General features: G+C 36.0%; 1 protein-coding gene across 12 annotated transcripts in view; it reads left to right on the top strand.

The window, feature by feature from the left end:
* Nucleotides 1–19,844, top strand: part of LNPK (lunapark, ER junction formation factor) — a 50,398-nt gene that overhangs the window by 16,000 nt on the left and 14,554 nt on the right. For all 12 annotated transcript variants that reach the window (XR_014956728.1, XR_002467481.4, XR_014956726.1 and 9 more), the window contains 6 exons: nucleotides 2,358–2,438; nucleotides 2,525–2,576; nucleotides 9,547–9,765; nucleotides 15,253–15,358; nucleotides 16,058–16,128; nucleotides 17,425–17,595. Coding sequence is in view for 8 of the 12 variants with exons in the window: in XM_021552524.3 (XP_021408199.2) it covers nucleotides 2,358–2,438; nucleotides 2,525–2,576; nucleotides 9,547–9,765; nucleotides 15,253–15,358; nucleotides 16,058–16,128; nucleotides 17,425–17,595 (700 nt within the window). In the remaining 4 variants the exon portion in view is untranslated. The remainder of the gene's footprint in view (nucleotides 1–2,357; nucleotides 2,439–2,524; nucleotides 2,577–9,546; nucleotides 9,766–15,252; nucleotides 15,359–16,057; nucleotides 16,129–17,424; nucleotides 17,596–19,844) is intronic.

Below are 19,844 nucleotides of genomic sequence, written 5' to 3'. Positions count from 1 at the left end.
GAGTACTGAAAATACGCAACTGGAAACTCAAAATACAGTTTAAAATCTTATTTACTGACAAAGGCTCAGTTTGGTGGTTTTAATGTTGGCGTGGATCTGTTCAAAGTATACTTCATTACTGTGACTTAAATAATGCATTTCCAATTTTAATGAAACTTTTGCTACGTGTACTGGTATATTTTAAATGGACTGAAATGAGTTTTGTGGCTTTGTGTGAACATAAAGAAGGACGTCCTCAAATTTGGGTTTGACATACCAAGTAATTCTCAGTTTATGAACTCATGTAGTAGTATGATGAATAATGAATGGTTTGCACCATGCCAGTATTTAAGTCTTTGGTTGCTAACTTACCTTTACAAGAAGCCTAAAATACATTACTTATACTGTTCAATTTAGGCAGCTGATGTCATTCCCACAGGAATTCTGTTTGCCTGTTGGGAAGGAGTTTATCCATACAATTGTTCACAGGAAGAGAAAGTGGTACCATGCTTCTTTATTAAGATCTGAATTATGTTTCAAAATAATGTAACTGTTGTTGCAAAACTTATGTATCCACAAATAGTTACTATGCTATCTAATACTGCTGTGGCAAAAAGTGCTTTAGATAAAGAAAGTGTCAAGTGATGGTGGAGCATTCTGTTTTTTTTCTCCCCTAAAGGTCACTTTGCCCTGCAGAAAGTTATTACTCATTTTTCTTTTTGGCTGTACAGACAATAGTATGCATTTAATGTTCATTGATGTGAAGTGAATTGGGTTTTTTAAATTTTGATTTGGCAGACAAATATTAGCACTGACTGTTAATGCTTCCCCAATTTGCAGCTTCACCTCATTAGCCTTACCCCTTTGTATAAGTCTGTCTTACAGTTTTTACTTTTATAAGCAATAAATACTTTATTTTTCCTATTAGGTCATTAATTCTGCTCTTATTGCACTGTGTGGCATTTATTTTACGAAGTTAGTGGGTTAACTCCAAAGTGATGCTGAAATACAAGTATAGGAAATTGATTTTTACTTCCTTCTTCACTCCCTTTTGTTTCAACAGTCCTTAATTAACAGCCTGGATAGTATTCCTTGCCTCAAACTTCAAGAAATGTGTGGAGGAGTGAGTGTTAAATGAATAAACAGTATTTCATTTAAATGGAGTGAATTTTTATTTAGCTTCTGAGGTCTGTTTGTAATCCTGAGGTCTGTCTAAATGCAAAACTCCTGCACAGTGTATGCAGAATAGCTGAAACTTTATTTTCTCACCAGCTAAATAATGGCATAAAATTCATGTTAACCTGCACCATTTGTTATTTTAGCAGTGATAAATGAGTTTGAGATAATTTAATTTTTTGACCACCGACCTTTTCAGTTTTGCAGTTTATGCCAACAGCAAACTTCAGAACAAGCTAAGTCCCCACATTTAGCTGAACATGGCCATTAGTCAGCTTATCTAGGAAGAACGGTCTGCTTAAGATACTGCAAAATGTAATATAATTTGTATACATATTAGGTATTTGTCATAACTTCAGCTATCTCAGTTTTAAAGTTAAGCTGCTTCTGATGTTGGCTGTTAACCACTGAAATGATACTTTACTAGCGATTACCTTTTTTAATTAAGCCCATGTATTAGTTATAAAGCCACTTGAGTGCATTGTAAATAAAATGTTGTAATAATGAAATCCTTTAATTACACTCCCTAAATATGCATAGTTCTCAGTAAATTTTTTTATTTAAATTCTTAACATGTTCCTTTTTCTGAGAAGCAGTAAAGATGTGGATCCAGCCTTTAAAGTCATTTGAGCAAATTCCATGGCTGTTCTCTAGTTAGTGAGTTTTCACAGCATTTGCAGCAAGCTAATTGCTTCTGCTAATAAATAATCTAAAATCGATGCTGACAGCAGTTAATTGGCACAGGGACTTTATTCTGTAAAGCACTTGGCTAACGACCTTCCTTAAATTAATAGCATTAAGTGCTATGAGGAAATAAATCTAAGGAATTGCCTGTCATTTGCTTGTCATGTCTAATAACTTCCAATAATGATGGCTGATAGATTTTTGCACATTCCATTATTGAAGTTGGTGCTTGTAATTATTCTCCTCATTATATGTAAACAATTAGCAATATTTGGTGTTTCCTTGCAATAAAGCTGTTAAGTACAAGTAGTTCATTAGAGTTTGGAAACTATTTTTGAAAGCAAAATTTATTTTCCATTGAATGCAGCAAATCTTCAGGTATCTGAAAAAGGTACTGGTGGTTCATGGATGAGCTTTGGCTTTTGGTAACATTGATAAGATGCTTGTAAATGGGAGGCTGTAGTGGGGGGAAATATTTTGAAAAATTATCTATTGATGTGTGGAATCTTTGTTTCCAGCTTGAGGAAGTAATGGAAAAGGAAACATACAAGACTGCTAAACTAATCCTTGAAAGGTTTGATCCGGAATCAAGTGCAAAGGTGAGTCTTGTTATTGATACTGGTGTAATATGAAAGGTACTATGGAGCTGAGCATTCAGATAATGTTATATATAATTAATTGGCAGGAGACTGAACTACCATCTGGTGGAACATCTGCAACCCCAAGACCTGGACAAGGTAATAGCCCTGTAAAACGGGTGCTCTTTAGCATAGATACTCATCTTTCACAGCAATTTCTGGTCTAGAAGTCTGTCTATGATAAAATTTGTAGATCAATTGACCTTTATTTAGGGTTAATAGACTGTTCATTAGGCTATGCCCATTACTGTTCTGTATTTTTCAGGCAGGGGATCTATTACTAAAGCCTGATTTTCTAGACAGCAGGATATTTAATACTGCTTGATGTTAAAGCTGAGAGAAAATGAACTTGTGACATACTTGCAACTTTTCTAGAATACTAAGGTGTTTTCAAATCTTGTGCAATGTTCATTGACTTAGCTTTTCAGTTGTGTTTCTATTTATGGCTAGTTAGACCTTTCCTAATGCAGTACTTAAGCTACTTCTATTAGGTGCCTAGAGAGGAATGAGAAGCTGGTGCATAATTCAGCTACTTTTTAGTTGCAAAGAATGGACAGTTCTTTACTGGTTTACATTGTTCCATTTAATGGTGCCTTTGAATAAAATAAAAACTTGCATGTGTTTCAAGGAAGCCTTGTTTCTAGATTGACCACACGAGTTTCAAAACTCAGAAGATCTCACACATAGTAGAATGCCAACATTAAAAATGTTGTATTTATGCAAATATTTATGCAGACAGTCAACAGTTAATTTTTGTTAAGGTTGAGTGTAATATGCTGTAGTTAAACTGAAATGCTTGTAGGAACGTAGTATAAAGGCTGCCTGGTACTCTGATACTGAGGATTGTACTCGCACTTTAAGACCAGTCTTTGTCATTAACTTGTTCTTATAACCTGAGAGGGCTGATGCTCAAAAACAACTGCAGAATCTGATATGCAGGGTTTTTCATAAAATACAGATTGCTTTAGAATTTAGTATTAGAATTGTCAACTTTGTATTTAACTCTCGTGGGTAACCAAATGTCTATTTTTCCTATTTTTTGCTCTTGGAGTACTCCTTTTGTTCAGTGCAGAGCACCTGGATTTACTAGCAAAGATGTTTATAAGCTGCATCATCAAATCTTCTTGCTTAGCTTCAAATCGCCATGAAAATATTTTAAAACTGTCCTTACTAGTTGACATTGACAGTCAATAGTTGAGTGCAGTACCTCAGTAGTACCTCCTCTGTTGTCCTAGACACAACAGCTTTTTTTCAAGCTTGCTCCTTACCTGTCTTTCCCATACTCCATTTCTACAGCATTCATAGTTTTGTTCAGACTGAAGGGCCATTCTGACACCCTGTTATTTTCTCTGCCTTAATATACAGCTCGTGGGTGGTTGCCAAGAATTTTCTGCTATACCCATAATGTGTAGGTAGTGTCTTTGGCTCTTTTTAAACTCTGTATAAAATTCATCCTTCTTGAGCTGTGCTAGAAATTACTCCAGTAGCAGGGTGACAGATCTGTTTGCAGAATGCAAGTAACATTGACCAGGGGATGAAACTGCCTGAAAATGTGTGTTTCTATATAGAAATCTGCAGAGAATTATCTATAAATTAGACAGTGATAAGTTTTTAGTCATTCTGGCTTTATGAAGATAGAACAGCACTGGTTTTGAAACTCCTTAGGGGGTACATGACTGATCTCTTCCCCTCTACCCAGGTTGTGTAAGGAGCAGTGATGAGAAGTGAGTCGGTCAGTGTCTATTAATTAGTCTTATGTTTGTTTAGGTTCCCAAAGCGTAGTGCCCCTGCTTTTGATCCAGTCAGACAAAAGCAGATCAGTTGGATCCCACATATGCTGTGTTGTGTTGATTGTGTCTTGACTGTTGTAAGGGCTGGGAGGGAGAGGTTCTGAGAGAGTTAGAATTATTTCTGAGAGACAGTCACTGTAGGCTGTGGTCTACGTTAATAAGTGTGGTATGAATAGATATGTGAAACAGTTGTTGCTGAGGAGTTTACCCATGCTATCTGTGCTTTGAAGTTTTTATTTAGAGCTAGCTGTAAATTGGTCTCATGGCTTGGTGGAAGGAATCTTTTAGTGCAGTTTCATTTGCAAAGAATGCTTTCTGAGACTGTCATGGTATGAACCAATAACCTCTAAGTGGGGATGCCACTGAGAAAATATGCAATTGTCTTTCAAACATTCAACTTTTTGAGGTGCATGGGCATTCATGCTTGATCCTGAATAAAAGTGTAGTTTAGCTTTGGAAAGAATTTTGGCAAATAAATGTTGTAAATTGTCATGGCTTATGGTTGGATTTTATGATCTTAAGGGTCTTTTCCATCCTAAATGATTCTATGAGTCAATGTAACTTTGCTCATATACAGCACAATTTAGGTTTTTTTTCCGATCTGTCTTCTAACACATTGAATTTGGAATTGGTGCAGCTTTTTGCCCTGTGTAAGTGGTTAGTCAGACTATTCTATTTTGGAGGTGTGTTATAGTTCAAGAGAGACAAGCTATGCTTGCCTTTGACTTGTGAAATTATGGAGACTTAATTTCCAAATACTTACTAAATAATACTTGTTATATGCAGTAATTTTTTCAATTCTTAGCTATCAAAAAACCTACTAGGTTATTGCTGTTCACACTAAATATCTGCCCAAAATTAATATCAGCTTCTGTTCTGTGCAGTATATAACTTACTGTAACTAGATGACACCTTTATGTGGTTGTGGTATAATTTGGTGCATGTAGTATGTGATAGAATTAGAGTGGTTTAGAATAATAAAATAGCTTTTAGCAAGTTAACATTAAAGCTTCCCTGACCTTCTCTTTACTCACTTTGGATGTAAGCTAGCCAAGCAACAGAACTCATTTTCTTGAGCTCTGTAACTGAGTCTTTTTGAAAAGGTGATAAACAATAACCAATATATATAATCAAGTTGGACAATGTTGTGTATGAGGCAGTTAGTTAGTTTGTATGATTTTTCCTTACTGGTTGAGATGAACGCTTGCACATCATACTAATTGGTACAAAGGTTTAATCAGTATTGCATAATAGTTGGTTCTTGGAAAAACAACTGGTAGCAGCCCAATTTTCCTGTGTGTTTAGCTCTTCTCACAATTTTTGTGATTTTGACATGTACTGCTGAAATAAATAATGGTAGTTTTAACAGATCATTTAGATCGATCTTGTATTTTGCATAAAAAACATCACAAAATCCAGAAGGAAAGGAATTTGAAAATTTAAGTGCAATTTTATATGTTCAGAAATGTTTTTTAGGGGGTATAGTTAATGAATATATACTTTAGTACTTTGGCCATGGAGGAAAAATAGTGTAAGAATATATTTGCAGTGAAATATTTATCAGCAATATCCTGTTGTTGGTACCTGCTCTTTCAATTTTGCAAATATGACTGTTAGCAGGGCTGTATTGTAAATGAGATCACACTGTGACCTGAACAAAAAAGTAATGCAATAAAAGATGGTTGCAGGCTGTGGGATGGATATAGGCATGAAGAGGAAGGAAGAAAATGCTTGGTTGGTCTTGGGTGCTAAAGCCAACAAGTTACATAAACTGTATATTGACCTGTAATATAGCTCTATGAAAATAAGGTATTATTCTTTGCAAAAATCAAGGTGTTTTGAGTGAGGAAAAAAATAAAATAGTTATGCTTGTAAACATGAAACATGTCACTGCTTCACCACTGCAGTAGTGTAATAGTCTTTAAGAGCTCATACTGAATCATCAGTTGAGTAGATAGCTCTTAAGTAATGTGTCTGCTTATGTCTGAAGTGTCCAATGCTGGTAACTGCAGAATTTGAACTGCAGTGTGTTTGGAGAATAAAAGTTCCATTTTTAAGCTATTTTTCTGTTTTCGTGCCATTGACTTTTGGATACACAAATATCATTACTGAAGAAAATCCTTGGAAAACGTAAAAACTTCATTAAAACTACATTAGCAGTAGCTGTAACTTGTGTTAGTGTTGAGGTCAATGGACATGTTCCTTTAGCTAAGTTGTGCAACTTGGAATTATGGAAATCTGGAACTTTGCAAAAGGCAAATTTTTAACATGTTGCATCTTGAGGTAGTTTGAGAAGTATATAGATCATATTCAGTTACTTCAGAAGATTATTAGGGCTGTTATTGTGGAAGGACAGAGCAGGAATTAGGGGAGTTCATGGGTAAAGGGCCTCTATGTGATACTAAAATGATGAGACAGGGCTGCACTCTCCATGTCCATGACAATACATTTATGGATCTTGGGGATTGTATCAGGAATGAAAGCCTCAGAAATTCATATTTGTGTGTTGTCACTGAATAACATCTGCAGCCACCCTATGAAAGGAGGTACTGGAATGGATGGGCTGGTTGTGCCAAGGAGAGCATTTCTCACTTTCTCATAATGCATATTCTGGTGACTTCTCTTACTTGGGGAGCAGCAGTATGTTGGCAAGTTCTCTTAAGTATGAATCACAGAATAGAGTGCAAGTCAAGTGAACTTCTAAGTGAAGGGGGGGGAAAAGGCATTGTGAATAACCCACTATTTTGTGGAAACTAGCAATGAGTCTTGCATTCTTAACTCTGTAATGAAACTGAAACTACTGAAGCATATCTCTCTAATACTTACTGTAAAGTACTGGTTCAGCATCTTTATAGGAACAGAAATATGGGGAAAGAGTCATTAAAGTGGCAGTATCTTTGTAATTGAAAGTCGTTTAAAGAAGACTTGCCAAAAATGACCCTTCAGAAGGAATGGGCAAGAGGGGCAGAGCTCTTGCAGGTGGCTTGGAAATTGCTTATAAATAGTGTATTATGGGCTCAGAATAAATGTGAATATAGCCATGACCTATTGAAACAGACTCAGTGCTCTTAAACAATTAAAATTAATATGCTTAAACCACATGATCTAGAAAGACAGCCTTCAAAATGTAAAAGTAACATCCATATGTAGTACAGTAATGGTCTTGGGCATTTTTTATATACAACAATAATAAAGAGGGTTTTGTAATGAAAAAATAATGGATTAAGATATCTTTACAGATGTTTAAAATGATCTTGGAACAGGTGGAATTAGGCTTTATATTTATCACTCTTTTTTTTGTGCATATGTGGACCTGAGAAGACTTGAGAAATTGCCTACCTTTTAGCTTAATTTTTGAAACTAACATAGGACTGGAAACTATAACACAAACTTAACTGTAAATCATAGGTTTTAATCAGTATTTTGTATTTGGAGATGGGCCATGCCTGTTGGTCAGATGGCACAGAGAATGCAGTCATCCTAGTGCAGTAAAACTTGAAAGGTTACTGCTTATGTCTCTCACAAAAAAATCTTGAAGACATGTGAATGGGGAGGTTTATCATAGATGAATTCTTACTTCAGATAAAACTCTCAACACAGGAGCAGTTTTCAAACGAGAAGCAAGTCACCAAGGAAATGCTGATGCAATCTCTGTAACTACCTCACCAATTAATCCTGGTTTCCAGATTCTGAACAGCTGAAATAGTGAGGGGGCAAACATACTTGTTAAAATCAAATTAAAATACAGAACTTTCAGACTCATTGATGTAATTTGGACGATGAAGTTGTGTGAAGTAATGCAGCCATGCACATGATGTGGCAGGGGAAAACTAGTGATTTACTCTGCTTTGTAGGAAACTTAACTAGATGTATTTTTATTAAGACTGTAGTTTTTAAACTTGTAGTTTTTAAAGCAGTGATTCCAAAGAATTTTTAATTCTTTCTACTCTTGTGTATTAGTCCTATTTATATGTAGAGATAAGTAGGCAAGACCATAACCTATGTATGTAGCAATTTTCATGGCACTAGATTGGCTGTATTCCCACAGAACTGTTACATTTGACCTGGTGCTTCAGTGATAACAGCTCTTTCTCAGCTGGTGCCAGCTGAAGTAGCATGCTCACCTCCTCCATCCACAGCAGGAGCTTAGCATTTTAGTGTTGTACTTTAGGGGACAGGGATTGTTCCTTCACACTCAGCACACCCATTTTCCAGGGCTGGTTGCCAGTGGTCCTGTAAACTGCCTGCTAAGCATTAAACTCTTCCAGCTTGACACAAGGTCAGCAGATAAAATCTCTCTAATCTTGAAACTTGTGGAAGTGATTTTAAAGTCCAAATGTAGTGTTAAATTCCATTTGTTGTGAAGGAAGACATGCAAGGTGGCTCAAAGTGACATGGTATTATAAACTAACTCTGTAGGGTATTACAGCTTTAGGTGTGTACTGGGGTGTCCCTGTAGAGACTAACCTGCTACTTGTTAATCATGTAAATATCTGCAGACCTAAAGCAATGGTTACATTTCTGTTTGATTTGTTGCAATAGTGTGTGAATGTCAGGCTTGCATGACTGTCACAACATTCAAACCGTGGTAGATTACTCTCGTGATATTTGGCTTCATGTAAGAATAACTGAGGAAATATTTTTCATAACTGTGATTTAATAGTAACTGATAGTGGTGTGAGAAGAGGTAAAAGTGGGCATGTGTTCTGGCAGAGCCCATTCTTGTTTTGTGAGAATCCATGCAGGTGGTTTGACGATGGGGATACTGAAACAAGCAAGTGAAACTATCACCTGAATGAAGCATTTCCTTTTCTTCTGGTTTTAGAATAGTTTCATTTATCCAATCTGATTTTTTTTTTTTCCTAACTTTGGGCACCTAACCTGGACATAGTGGATACTGAATGGTTTTGGTCCCATGGAAAGCTAAATACTTGGAAGCATTTTTAAGCCATGGAGTAAAAAGTGGTCAATTCTATACATTGTTGTTTGATTCTAGATGTTTGTGTGTCCAGTGTTCTGCCTTAGCAGATACTATGATTCTGCTCTCTAATTTCCTTCTAGAAGAATTTTGCCCAAAGTATTTAACAGTTATGACAATTGAAATACAGTATTCTATCTGGTATTTACTTCTATGACATGCTCAGATGATGTTTAGTTTTAGACCTTCCTGGTTTTGTTTGATTCTGTAATTTGCTAATTGGTGTAACAATATTAACACACTTTCAGTAATATCTTGCTCATGCTAAATATTAAATTCAGTATGTACATATTCTTGTTAGAAATTCGTCAGAGGACTGCAGCTCAAAGAAATGCTTCTACACCCCCACCTGTGACTCCTAAACAAGGCTCTCCGAAGTTCCCTCTTCCAGCAGCTCCTAATCTGCAGAGAGACAGCCCAGCTCCGAGCGGGCTCCCGGAGAGAACTGCTGCGCCATCCTTGCCGTCCAATGTTTTACCAAGGCGCCCTGGATCCCCTGCTACTTCAGTGCCTGGAATGGGTAAACACAGCACTTAATGTTATTTACAGTTTATATTGTTTTCTCTGGTTACCAATAAAAGAGGCCATTTTCAGACAGTATGGAAATGGCATTTCATTTGGAAATAGCAGAGCAGTTATCTGATTAAGCAGGAGTTCCATATTCAATTAGCCATAACTCTTTACAGCTGGCACCTTTTGATGCTGAAACCTATTGCATGAGCTCATTTAACTGTTATGGCTTCTTTGTTTAAATGGCAATAAAACTTTGCAGTATTCTGTAGTCAACAATATAGCATACCTTTTTATGTTCTTAGTTTAGAAGAGCTCTTTGCTTGTATAAATCAGGTGCAGAGGAGAACACTTTCAGAATACATTCATGCTTCTCACTAAACCCTGCACATATTTTTTTAACATAGATCTTGACATTTAAATTTTTACTCTAGAAGGTATAGTCATGCAGCCTATACTCGCAGATTAAAGTGTGGAATACCAAATACAGCAGAGAAGTTGTCTGTGTTGTAGCTGAATACTATAATGGAATTGTTGTTTTGCTACAAGAGTCCAGAGACTAGCAACGGGTTGAAATCTGGTATGAATGAGTAGTTCTTAAAATTTGGTTTCATATTCTGAAAGTGTTTTTCCCTTGATTTCTTATTTGGTGTTTAGATGGGATGGACTTTTAATAAATAGAATATGAACTAAATTGCATTGGAAAGATTGCAAAATTTGAGCATTTTGGGTGGGCAGCACCGTTCTCATGTTCCTTGTGGGTGGTAAAGCTGTGTGTGGGTTTGTGCCAGTCCTTTTATTCTTTGTGGGATGTTTGACAAGTTGGATCACAAGGCAAGAAAGGAGATGAAATGCTGTCTTGAATATAGAAGGGGCACAGCTTGCCAAGGATCTCATGAGCACCACTTTAATGTGGAGTAGTTCTTTGCTCAATGTGCAGGGATCAAGAATATTTTTATCTGCCCTGTGTTTCTGATTTTTACTTGAAGCTGCTTGAGTTTTACCAACTGTATGTCCTTCTTTACTGACTTCCATGATACAATCAAAAAGTAGAGCTGTAGATTATATATTGATGCCTGCTCTCTAAGCTCTTGGGGAAACTTAATGTTAAAATGCCTTTTCCTGTTGTTTAGTGTAGTGGAATAAACTTGTCATGGAAAATGGTGATATCCCTTCTCTTTAGATTCCATTAAGCCTTATTTGATGTTAGTAGTGCTTTACTTGTGTTATGAAACTGCTAAATTTGTTTTTATCCCTGAAGTGAACTGTAAAGACAAGTTATTAGTAAGTCTTGATTATCTCAAAGTACCAGAAATTAGCTCCTTGCACCAGGAAATTGGTCATTTGGTTGCAAACCACATTTACTGATATCTGATTACCAAAAACTCCATACTAGGTTTAAAATTTCATGCTTCTTTTTAAGGAAGCTGACTGGAATAAAGTATTAGCTGTATAATAGCTTTATTTTTAGGGGAAGATTCAGGCACGTTAAATAAGCTGGATGAAATTCAGCCTTTACTGCATAAATGTTTTAGAGGAAGGAGGAAAATAAAGTAACTGACTTGTTTGAAAGGACAGTTGCCAAGCTTGTGATATAAAATTTTTAATGTAGTTTTTGTGATAATGCCTTACAGGCACTTTTCCCTTCACTAAATAACTGGAATTTTGACCTAACACATTACTTTGCCATAGAAAACAATGGGAGCCACTGCAATTGTCAGTTAATATGGAAACCCTCTTTTTTCTTGAATTTTCCCTAACTTTCCAGGCATATAAAAATCTCAGTCATGTAGCTGTAGTGAAAAGTTCAGAAACTCAGTATCTGTAAGAATAATATGGCATCTAAGTTTATGCATGGCCTGCAACAAATATGAATAGCCTTAATTATCTTTATTTTACAGAAGATTAATAATTCATTTTTGTGGTACTATATTTCGTAGGGGAGAATCAATTTAACGTGTATCACCACAGAGCTTCCATATGTTTGAAAATTAATAATCAGCAGGTAGTTGAGAGTTTGCCAAGCTTTGCAAAAATGACCAGTCTTTCTACAATGATTGCTTTTGATGTTTATATTAATTACTGGTGTCCATAACAGCATGAGAACTAAGATGGTTGGTTTGAGTTATTAGTAGGCAGGTAATTGAAGTTGTTGTTGGAATATATTCTGATGCTTCATTCTAGGTAACTTTATTCAATTTTTACTTTGTTTATTGACTTTTAGAAACTTCTTATATTGGTGATTTACAAGTCATATGAAAACTTGGTCTTCTGAATAAAGGTCTAAGTAAACATTTGAGTGTAAACCAGGTATTAAAAAAATTATTCTAGGGATTTAATTTTATTGCAGAATGTATCAGTGCCTTTTTCTGATGGAAGTATTGGATCTTTCAGGTTTCTGTAGAACTCAGGAAATTAATTTTGCCTGGCCTCTGCTTTGGACAGCAATAGCAGAATACAGTTTATATTGCACCGAGTTTGTTCTCTCTTGCTGCTGCAATGGTTTTCTTGATCTAGGTTCCTACTTGTGGACAGAATACAGGGATAACTTGGAAATCCATTCACTGATTCTTATCTCCTGAATTAATTTCTCTTGTTTGTGAAAATAAGATCTATTTTAAAAAACATGTGTATTGAGTATGGAATTTTTTTATACTTAATTGATGGATTGTAAATTGCAGTGTTTTCTGAACGAGTTTTCTTGTGCTGCTAGAAATTAAGACAGTCTGTTTAGGTCAAATATCCAATATTGACAAGATGTGTCTTGAAAGATGTGCTGTTAGAATTAGTACAGCCTTAATGTCAAGATTAGTCTTGTTCTATGTGTAGCACTACAAGAGGGCATTGCTGAAAATATTTGATTCCTACAATATGTGGCATTGAGCATGAGGTTTACCACAAAGTATTACAATCTGCCCTTAGTTACCTTTTCCTTTGTTTCTTCTGTTTGTGAAGATTTAAAGGTAGGAAGCTTGAAATAATTTGCTGGCAGTTACTTTTAGTGCTATACTTAAGCATGAAGCCCATTTTGGAACAGGTTATTGAATAGCAAGACTTGCTGTGTTGTCTTTACCCTGGTCTGGAGCTGAAGATTTACAAGGGGTAGCTGAGATACTTGATTCATTCAGCCTGAAGAAGAGGAGAGACTTCACTGTGGTCTTCAGCATCCTCATGAGGGGAAGCAGGGGGGCAGGCACTGATCTCTTCACTCTGGTGGCCCAAAGAAATGGCACAAAGCTGAGTTGGGGAGGTTTAGGTTGGTTATCAGGGAAAGGTTTTTCACCCAGAGCACTGGCATGGGCTCCCCATGGAAGTGGTCACAGCACCAAGCCTGACAGAGTTTGAGAAGCATTTGGCCTGGGCTCTCGGGTACATGGTGTGATTTTTGGGCCAGGAGCTGGACTCAGGGATTCAGATGGGTCCCTTCCAACTCAGCATATTTTGTGAATACTCTGCTTAGGAGGTGCATGTTACATGCAAAACATGTCTATGTTTATCAAGGTGCTAGAAGCTATGACTGTGCATGTCCTCATGCTAAGTTGCTATAAGAAAACTAAATCTAAACAATCCTGAAAAGCTTGAAGGCTGCTTTTTTAAACACAATATCTTTCAATTAAATGTCCTTCTGAATTAATTCAACATACTAACAAACTATACTCTATTAGTTGTCCTTTGGATTAAAAAAAAATCCTATTTTGCATTTTTAGACAATGTGTCTAATCTGTTTTACTTTTGTATATTGAGACAGTTATTTTAGTTTGTGTTACCCTTTAGCTTCCTTTTATTTATTGGTCATTATGGGGGATTCTGTGAAACATGCATCAAGAAGAATGCTGGAAACATACAGCAATTTGAAAAGAGAATTGTTGGCTTACTTCTGTAGTCACTAAAGGCTTTCTTTTAAGCCATGCTGTTTCTATATCTGTTTTTACTGTATGGAGTGAGAATAGTTACAAGCCAGAACTCTTCTCAGAAAAAACATTGCTCTCTTTTTGCACTTGCAGTATTTCATTTCCATGAATTGCATATACTTAGTTCATACAGGACTTCAGGTTGCCATGTGCTCATGTCACTATGAAATCTGCTAATACTCACTGATTTTTTTTTTGTCTAACCATCTTAGCTATATTGAGCCTGCATAGGAATTTTGCATTTTTAAAAGTAATTTTGTCAATGGTTTAAACCAAGTCTTATTTGTAAGGTGTCACAATTTTGTCTTGGAGTGACTTGAAACTGAACTGTTTTGTCCCAGCTGGAGAGTTCTGAAAGACTGGTTCATTGTCTTACTCAAACATTGTCTAGTTAGTTTTGTGGACTTTAAATGTAATTCATAAAGGTATTATGGGAATAGGTTTTAAGTGTCCCCATCTCTTCCCCAATTAAATGTTCCCCTTTCTTCCTGCATTATCTTACACTCAGGACTGTTTGTTGGAAGTACTGTAACATAATACTTCTGGTGCTTAAATGTAAAATGTTTCCTCTCCACGCTTAGTTACTCGAATGGTCTCGTTGGAATGAATCAAACTGGAGTTTCTTATGTTAGCCCTAGTGTATTCTGTTTTAAGGCTGCAAGAGAAAGTAGACATAAGAACTCAAAGCAATATAAATGGAAACTGGCAGTTTGCAGTAGTCTTGTACAATGGACTAGACTTTTTAAACTTTATGGAAAGAGAAACTTGTGTCAGTGTTCTGGTTTAAATATAGAGGTGAAAAAGAACCAACCATTGCTCTTAAAGGAGTTTAATTCTGATAGTGGTTTGTTAAATACAAGAGTGAAATAGTGTCTTTATAGTGGCCTTCTGGCTTCTTGGATTAAGCATAAAGCTGAAAGCATCCAACTAATCATTAACTGTGGGATTACCAAAATGACAAACAGCTGGACAGGTTTAATGTGTAGACTCAATGTACACTGAGGGTATGCTCATGTGGTATAGTAATTACACAGAAATCAGGGGGTGTTCTGTGGTGACATCTTCATAAAATCATAGAATGGTTTGGATTTTAAGGGATTTTAAAGATAATTTCTTTGAAACCTCCATGCCATGGACAGGACACCTTCCAGCAGACCGGGTTGCCCTGATATCTAGTTCTTCTACTGTTGCCATTGATTTTGGCAGATTTGTTGGTGTAAACTACAAGAGTAAATTTGCAGAGCTGAGTGTATATGAGGAGAACTTAGTTAAGTTGTTCTTTCTTAAAAAGCCTCTATTTGTTAACCATCAAATACTATTGGTATGTTAACTTCTTTAGAAATTAAATAGTTTAATTACATATCCAAAGTGTAAAAATTGAGTGATTTAATAAAATTATAAGCTAAACGAGCAGAAGAATTTTCAACTATTGTGGATTGAAGAATCTTGCAGCTTTCCTGGTGGACTAAAAATTATGCCCATGTGTATTAAATAGCTGCAATTGTTTTGTTACACTAGCACATGCAATAAAATATAATACATTTTTATACAATGGAAAATAATTTTTGATATAATCCATGTTCTAGGTCTTCATCCTCCAGGCCCTCCTTTGGCAAGACCTGTTCTTCCTCGAGAAAGAGGAGTTGTGGATAGAGTTATTGAGTATTTGGTTGGTGATGGTCCTCAGAACAGGTAAAATGTTCTTTAAAAAATACCTAAACACTTCGGGGAAAGCAAGCTTCTTAACCTTTTTGTTTAAGCCATATCAAGTTTAAAAGAATTATAAATGAACTTGTCCCATAATTTTCATGATTGAGAAATGGTTCTTTCTCAATGCTTCACTTGAAAGATCTTTGCAGGGAAATATTTAAGCAAACCTAACCTCTGTTCTGAGTAATATTAGCTGTGTGATACAAAGAAAGATCTGTGTTCAAGTGGGTGAATGACTTATATTTTGAACTAAAAAAAAGAAAGCATTTGCCTCAGCACTTTAGCTTTATATCTGTTATAAATGTCTTTCAGATTGCCTTCAGAACTGTCCAAACTTATCAGAACTGAACATATTTACTATGGTTACTTTTCATATTAACTGTATTCTAACGAAATAAAAGCTTAATTTGGATGTTATTTTCTGACACTGATGATATTAAAAATATATTGAACCATAGTTTAAAGTGTAGCTGAGACTATTTCACTGTGGTTAAACCAACTTCAAAAAGTACTATTTAATCTACAAATATAGTTTGCTTTCAAGGTTAATAATTTCATTGTAGAAATCACCTTTTGGAAGAAAAGGTTTAAGGTATTAGTCAGTATGTAAGGTAAAATGCTTCTCCCTCCAGTGTGTTATTACTTAAGGATATGTTGCTATATATTATTAATGTTTTCTAGGTATGCCCTTATATGTCAGCAATGTTTTTCTCATAATGGTATGGCTTTGAAGGAGGAGTTTGAATACATAGGTAAGAGCTAATCTTTTTTAGACTCTGTTACTTGGCTAATGTTTCATAACAAACATGCAGCATACTTCATTTTGGTTGCAGCTGAGTACTTAGCTGACATTGTGAAGTGCCACTCCATGTAGGGACATTTTTTGGTAACTTATTACTCTGTTTTTTAAGATTTACTTCAAGACTTAGAGAAGTACGTTATTGCAACCTTCAGGTCATGGATTTTATGTGTAGAAAACTATTCAGTAGAAATAAGCTTCCTCCAATGCATCCCTGAACATTGCTACTGGCTATGAATGGTTCTCAGAAGGATTTTATGTTGAGAAACTATCTGACATGAAAGTGTGCCTCTTTTACCAGAACTTAAACTAAATTTTCCTTTGGCAGGAAGATCTTGGGGACGCATTGAAAAAAGAGTGGGAACAAGCCCTAGGGGCCTATATGTCAATTTATGGCTGACAATAACTTAAGACAGACACAGCTCTTTATTGAACACAGATGTTGTATATTGCCTGCTTTCTACCACAAGTGTAAGCCTGATGCTTAAGAAACTAGGGATTCCTAGATAAATATTCTATTTAATTTTGTTTTGTTTATTTTTATGAGTAAATATACTGCATTGTAAGAATAAGTGAAATGTTTCCTATGAAACCAAAGTAGTCTATATCTTAGTTCTCAGGAGTTCACAACTCAACTGTACCAGAAACTGCCACCTCCCCCCTTGTCTTGGTGAGAGTGAGGAGGACAAAAAGTGTTATTTAAAGTATTAAATGGTATCCAGTGCTTCTGAAAAACAAAACTGCTTTTTCTTAATTAAGCACCAGTAGAGCAGAATGCTCCTCAGAAAGCAGAGACATGCCTTCTGGAATTCTTAACATCTCCTAACACTTCCTAACATCAGAGTGTGAGGAAAGCGGTGTCTCAAGGGTAGGAGAAAAAAAATAATCTGACAACTTAATTCTTTTATAGGAAAGAATAGAACAACACCATGTGGCAACACCTGGTGCTACTGAATTTCATTATTTTGTTCATTGTGGTAAAATCTTTCACAGTGTTGTTCAATACTCAGTTCAGCAGAGCTGAAAGTAATCAGGTTTGTAAGCAATTGTTTCAGCAAATGTCTGCTGAATTTAAAAAAACTTATATAGAACAACTTATGTAAATTTGGTGGAGATGTTGTCTGGTACTGATAGTCACTTAGTTAACTCTGGTTTTAGTATTTTGGACCATCAGAATATAGTGTAGGAATAAAGGTTAAATGTGAAGTTAATTAGTGAGGCTGCTTACTGGGTGTGCTTTGTGGTGTAGCATTTAGATGTGCCTACTGCTTCTTCCTGAATCCTGCAAGAAAAACTAGACCTCAAGCTCCACGACTTCCAGACTTCAGTTTTGAAAAAAAACAAACTACAGAATTGCGGTCTGAAACTGAGCCTCTAGAACCTAGAGAGAGAGAGCCCCAGGAGACTCAGCAGACAAAAGGTAAGTGCTATTCTCATGAAGTCTGCTCTTTTTCAAATGTCTAATGCAATTCACTGTCATCTAGCTCTCTGTTGAGCCAAGTTTTCTCGTAAGAATGACAACAGCTGAAGTACTTAAACAGTGCTCCAACAGGGTTCCTGGTGAGTTGATCAATGACTGAAGTCTGACAGTGTTACATTTAGTCAATGCCCTTAACATGCTTTAGCTTTTGATCAACCCCCAGTTGGGTAGGCAGTTGATCTAGGTGATTGTTGTTGGTCCATTCCAATTGAAATAGTATTGTTTATTCTGACTTCATAGAAGTGCAGTTTATATTTTTCAGTTCTTTTCTCTGCTCCTAACTTAGGTTGTTGATAGTAGTGTACCTGTACCCTAACATTTCTTCTATTTGTCATTATCTTGTGCAAATGATGGCATAACAGATTATCTCACTCTAGTGTTACTGACAAAGGGATAGAAAAAAGCACTGTAGATTACAGAAATAGTTAAGGAGGGAGTATGTCCCAAAGTAGTTAACTTTCACTGTGTTTGGCAGGTCATTTGATTGAGGTGTGTTGGAATTTCTGCCTTTGTTCCTTTTGCTCTTTTCCTCAGGGCAGGAAAATCTAGTAAAACTGCCTTGTTTAATTTCAGGTAGTTCAAAGACAAATTGTCAATTTTAATTTAACATAGTTCCTTTTGAGACATTTTATAGTCTACAGATACAGTAGGCATCTGGTGTACAGCCAACAGGAAGATGCAGTGTTTTAAAAGACTCCAGAAATCATAATTTCAGACCAGAGGATCTCCAGTTAGATGTGCTGTTAAGTGCTTGATGGCACTTTGTTGGTTTAAGCAGGGATCCTGGAAGAAAACTATCAGATAATGTGCAACTCTGAGGTTCAGGCTAGAAACACACCAACTGTGGGAAACTGTCAGAGTGTAATAGAGTGCTTCTGCTTGATTATTTAACAGAGAATACAAAATAACAGTTGGTGTTATTTTCTGGCATGGGAAGGCTGCACAAAACCAGTCGGGAAGTCCTATTTAATGGTGGCAGTCTCTGGACATGGTCTCATGAAGAGTGCACTGTAGTGAAAACTTGGTTTCTTTTCCTGTACCACAGTGCATTCTTACCTCAGTAACAGTGCTGTTATTGGAATGAAAGTAAGACTGAAATCAAGTGGATGAAATGGAGACATTGAAAATATCTCATTTGCCCTTAAATCACAGTGTCATTTTTTTTAGCAAGGGGAGGGTAGATTAGTAACTTCTTGGACTTCTGAACGTAGAAGATTCTTACAGAAAAAGGCACACTTTGTTACTGGGATCTTTAAAAGTGTGCTTGTTTTCTTCTGACTCAAGCAGTGGAGAGGTCCTTCAAGAGGGATACTCAACTCTTGAAGGTATGTGCCTCACGGGTTTTTGAGTATTATCCGTTACAGCAGGTTTTTAGAGAGAGCTAAGGAGATCTGCTTGCTAATCAATCTGTTAATATCATTGAAAGAAATAGTTATGAAACTATGCCTGTAATGGGTCTGAGCTGCTGAATCAGTCTGTAGATGTTGTCAAAAATGTAAAATCTGAAGAATCACTGTGGGATTGCTATTAAGCGTTTCAGATGTAGGAATCAAAACTGTGAGCTAAGTTGCTTTTTGTGGAAGCAGAATTTTATCAAACATTTCAGCAGAAAAATAGGATGGATTTCTTGCAGAAAATGATTTTACCAATTTACCTTTAACAAAAAAAATTACTTGGTTTCTTTTTCTTATGTGGTCTTGTATTAATGTGCTGCTTAAAAACATCAGGAAAAGAAACAACAGTGGGCTTCATTGTCCAGTTGTCTTTTCCTGATAGGAAGTATATTGTAAGATTTTGCACAAGAAGCATAAGAAATAAGTAAGTGGTATACAGACTTTTGGTTTCTAATGTTAAATAGCAGATCTTTTCTGAATATTTATTCTTGAAGATGATACAAACCATTCTGTTTTGATAATTACTAAGCAGCCAGAAATAAAGTTGTATATTAGTATTTTACATAGCTGTGAGAAGTGTCTTGTTGATTTAGAGGAGGCCAGTGCCTTCCTGTGACTTGCCACAAAGGAATCTCTTCTGAATTAGAATATTTTCACTAAATCACTTCTTCCACTGGAACTGTAATATGAAACATAGCTGATAACATGCAGTTAGGTTTTATTAATAAATGAACACATTCCTTGATTGTAAGTTTTAAGGTATGAAGCTATCATTAAGGTAGAGCTCTAGGGAAG

This window comes from Lonchura striata, chromosome 7, assembly GCF_050655825.1.
Source record: "Lonchura striata isolate lonStrDom1 chromosome 7, ASM5065582v1, whole genome shotgun sequence".
Lineage (NCBI taxonomy): Eukaryota > Metazoa > Chordata > Aves > Passeriformes > Estrildidae > Lonchura > Lonchura striata.
The sequence above is the reverse complement of the archived record's forward strand: the minus strand, read 5'-3'. Positions and strand labels throughout refer to the sequence as shown.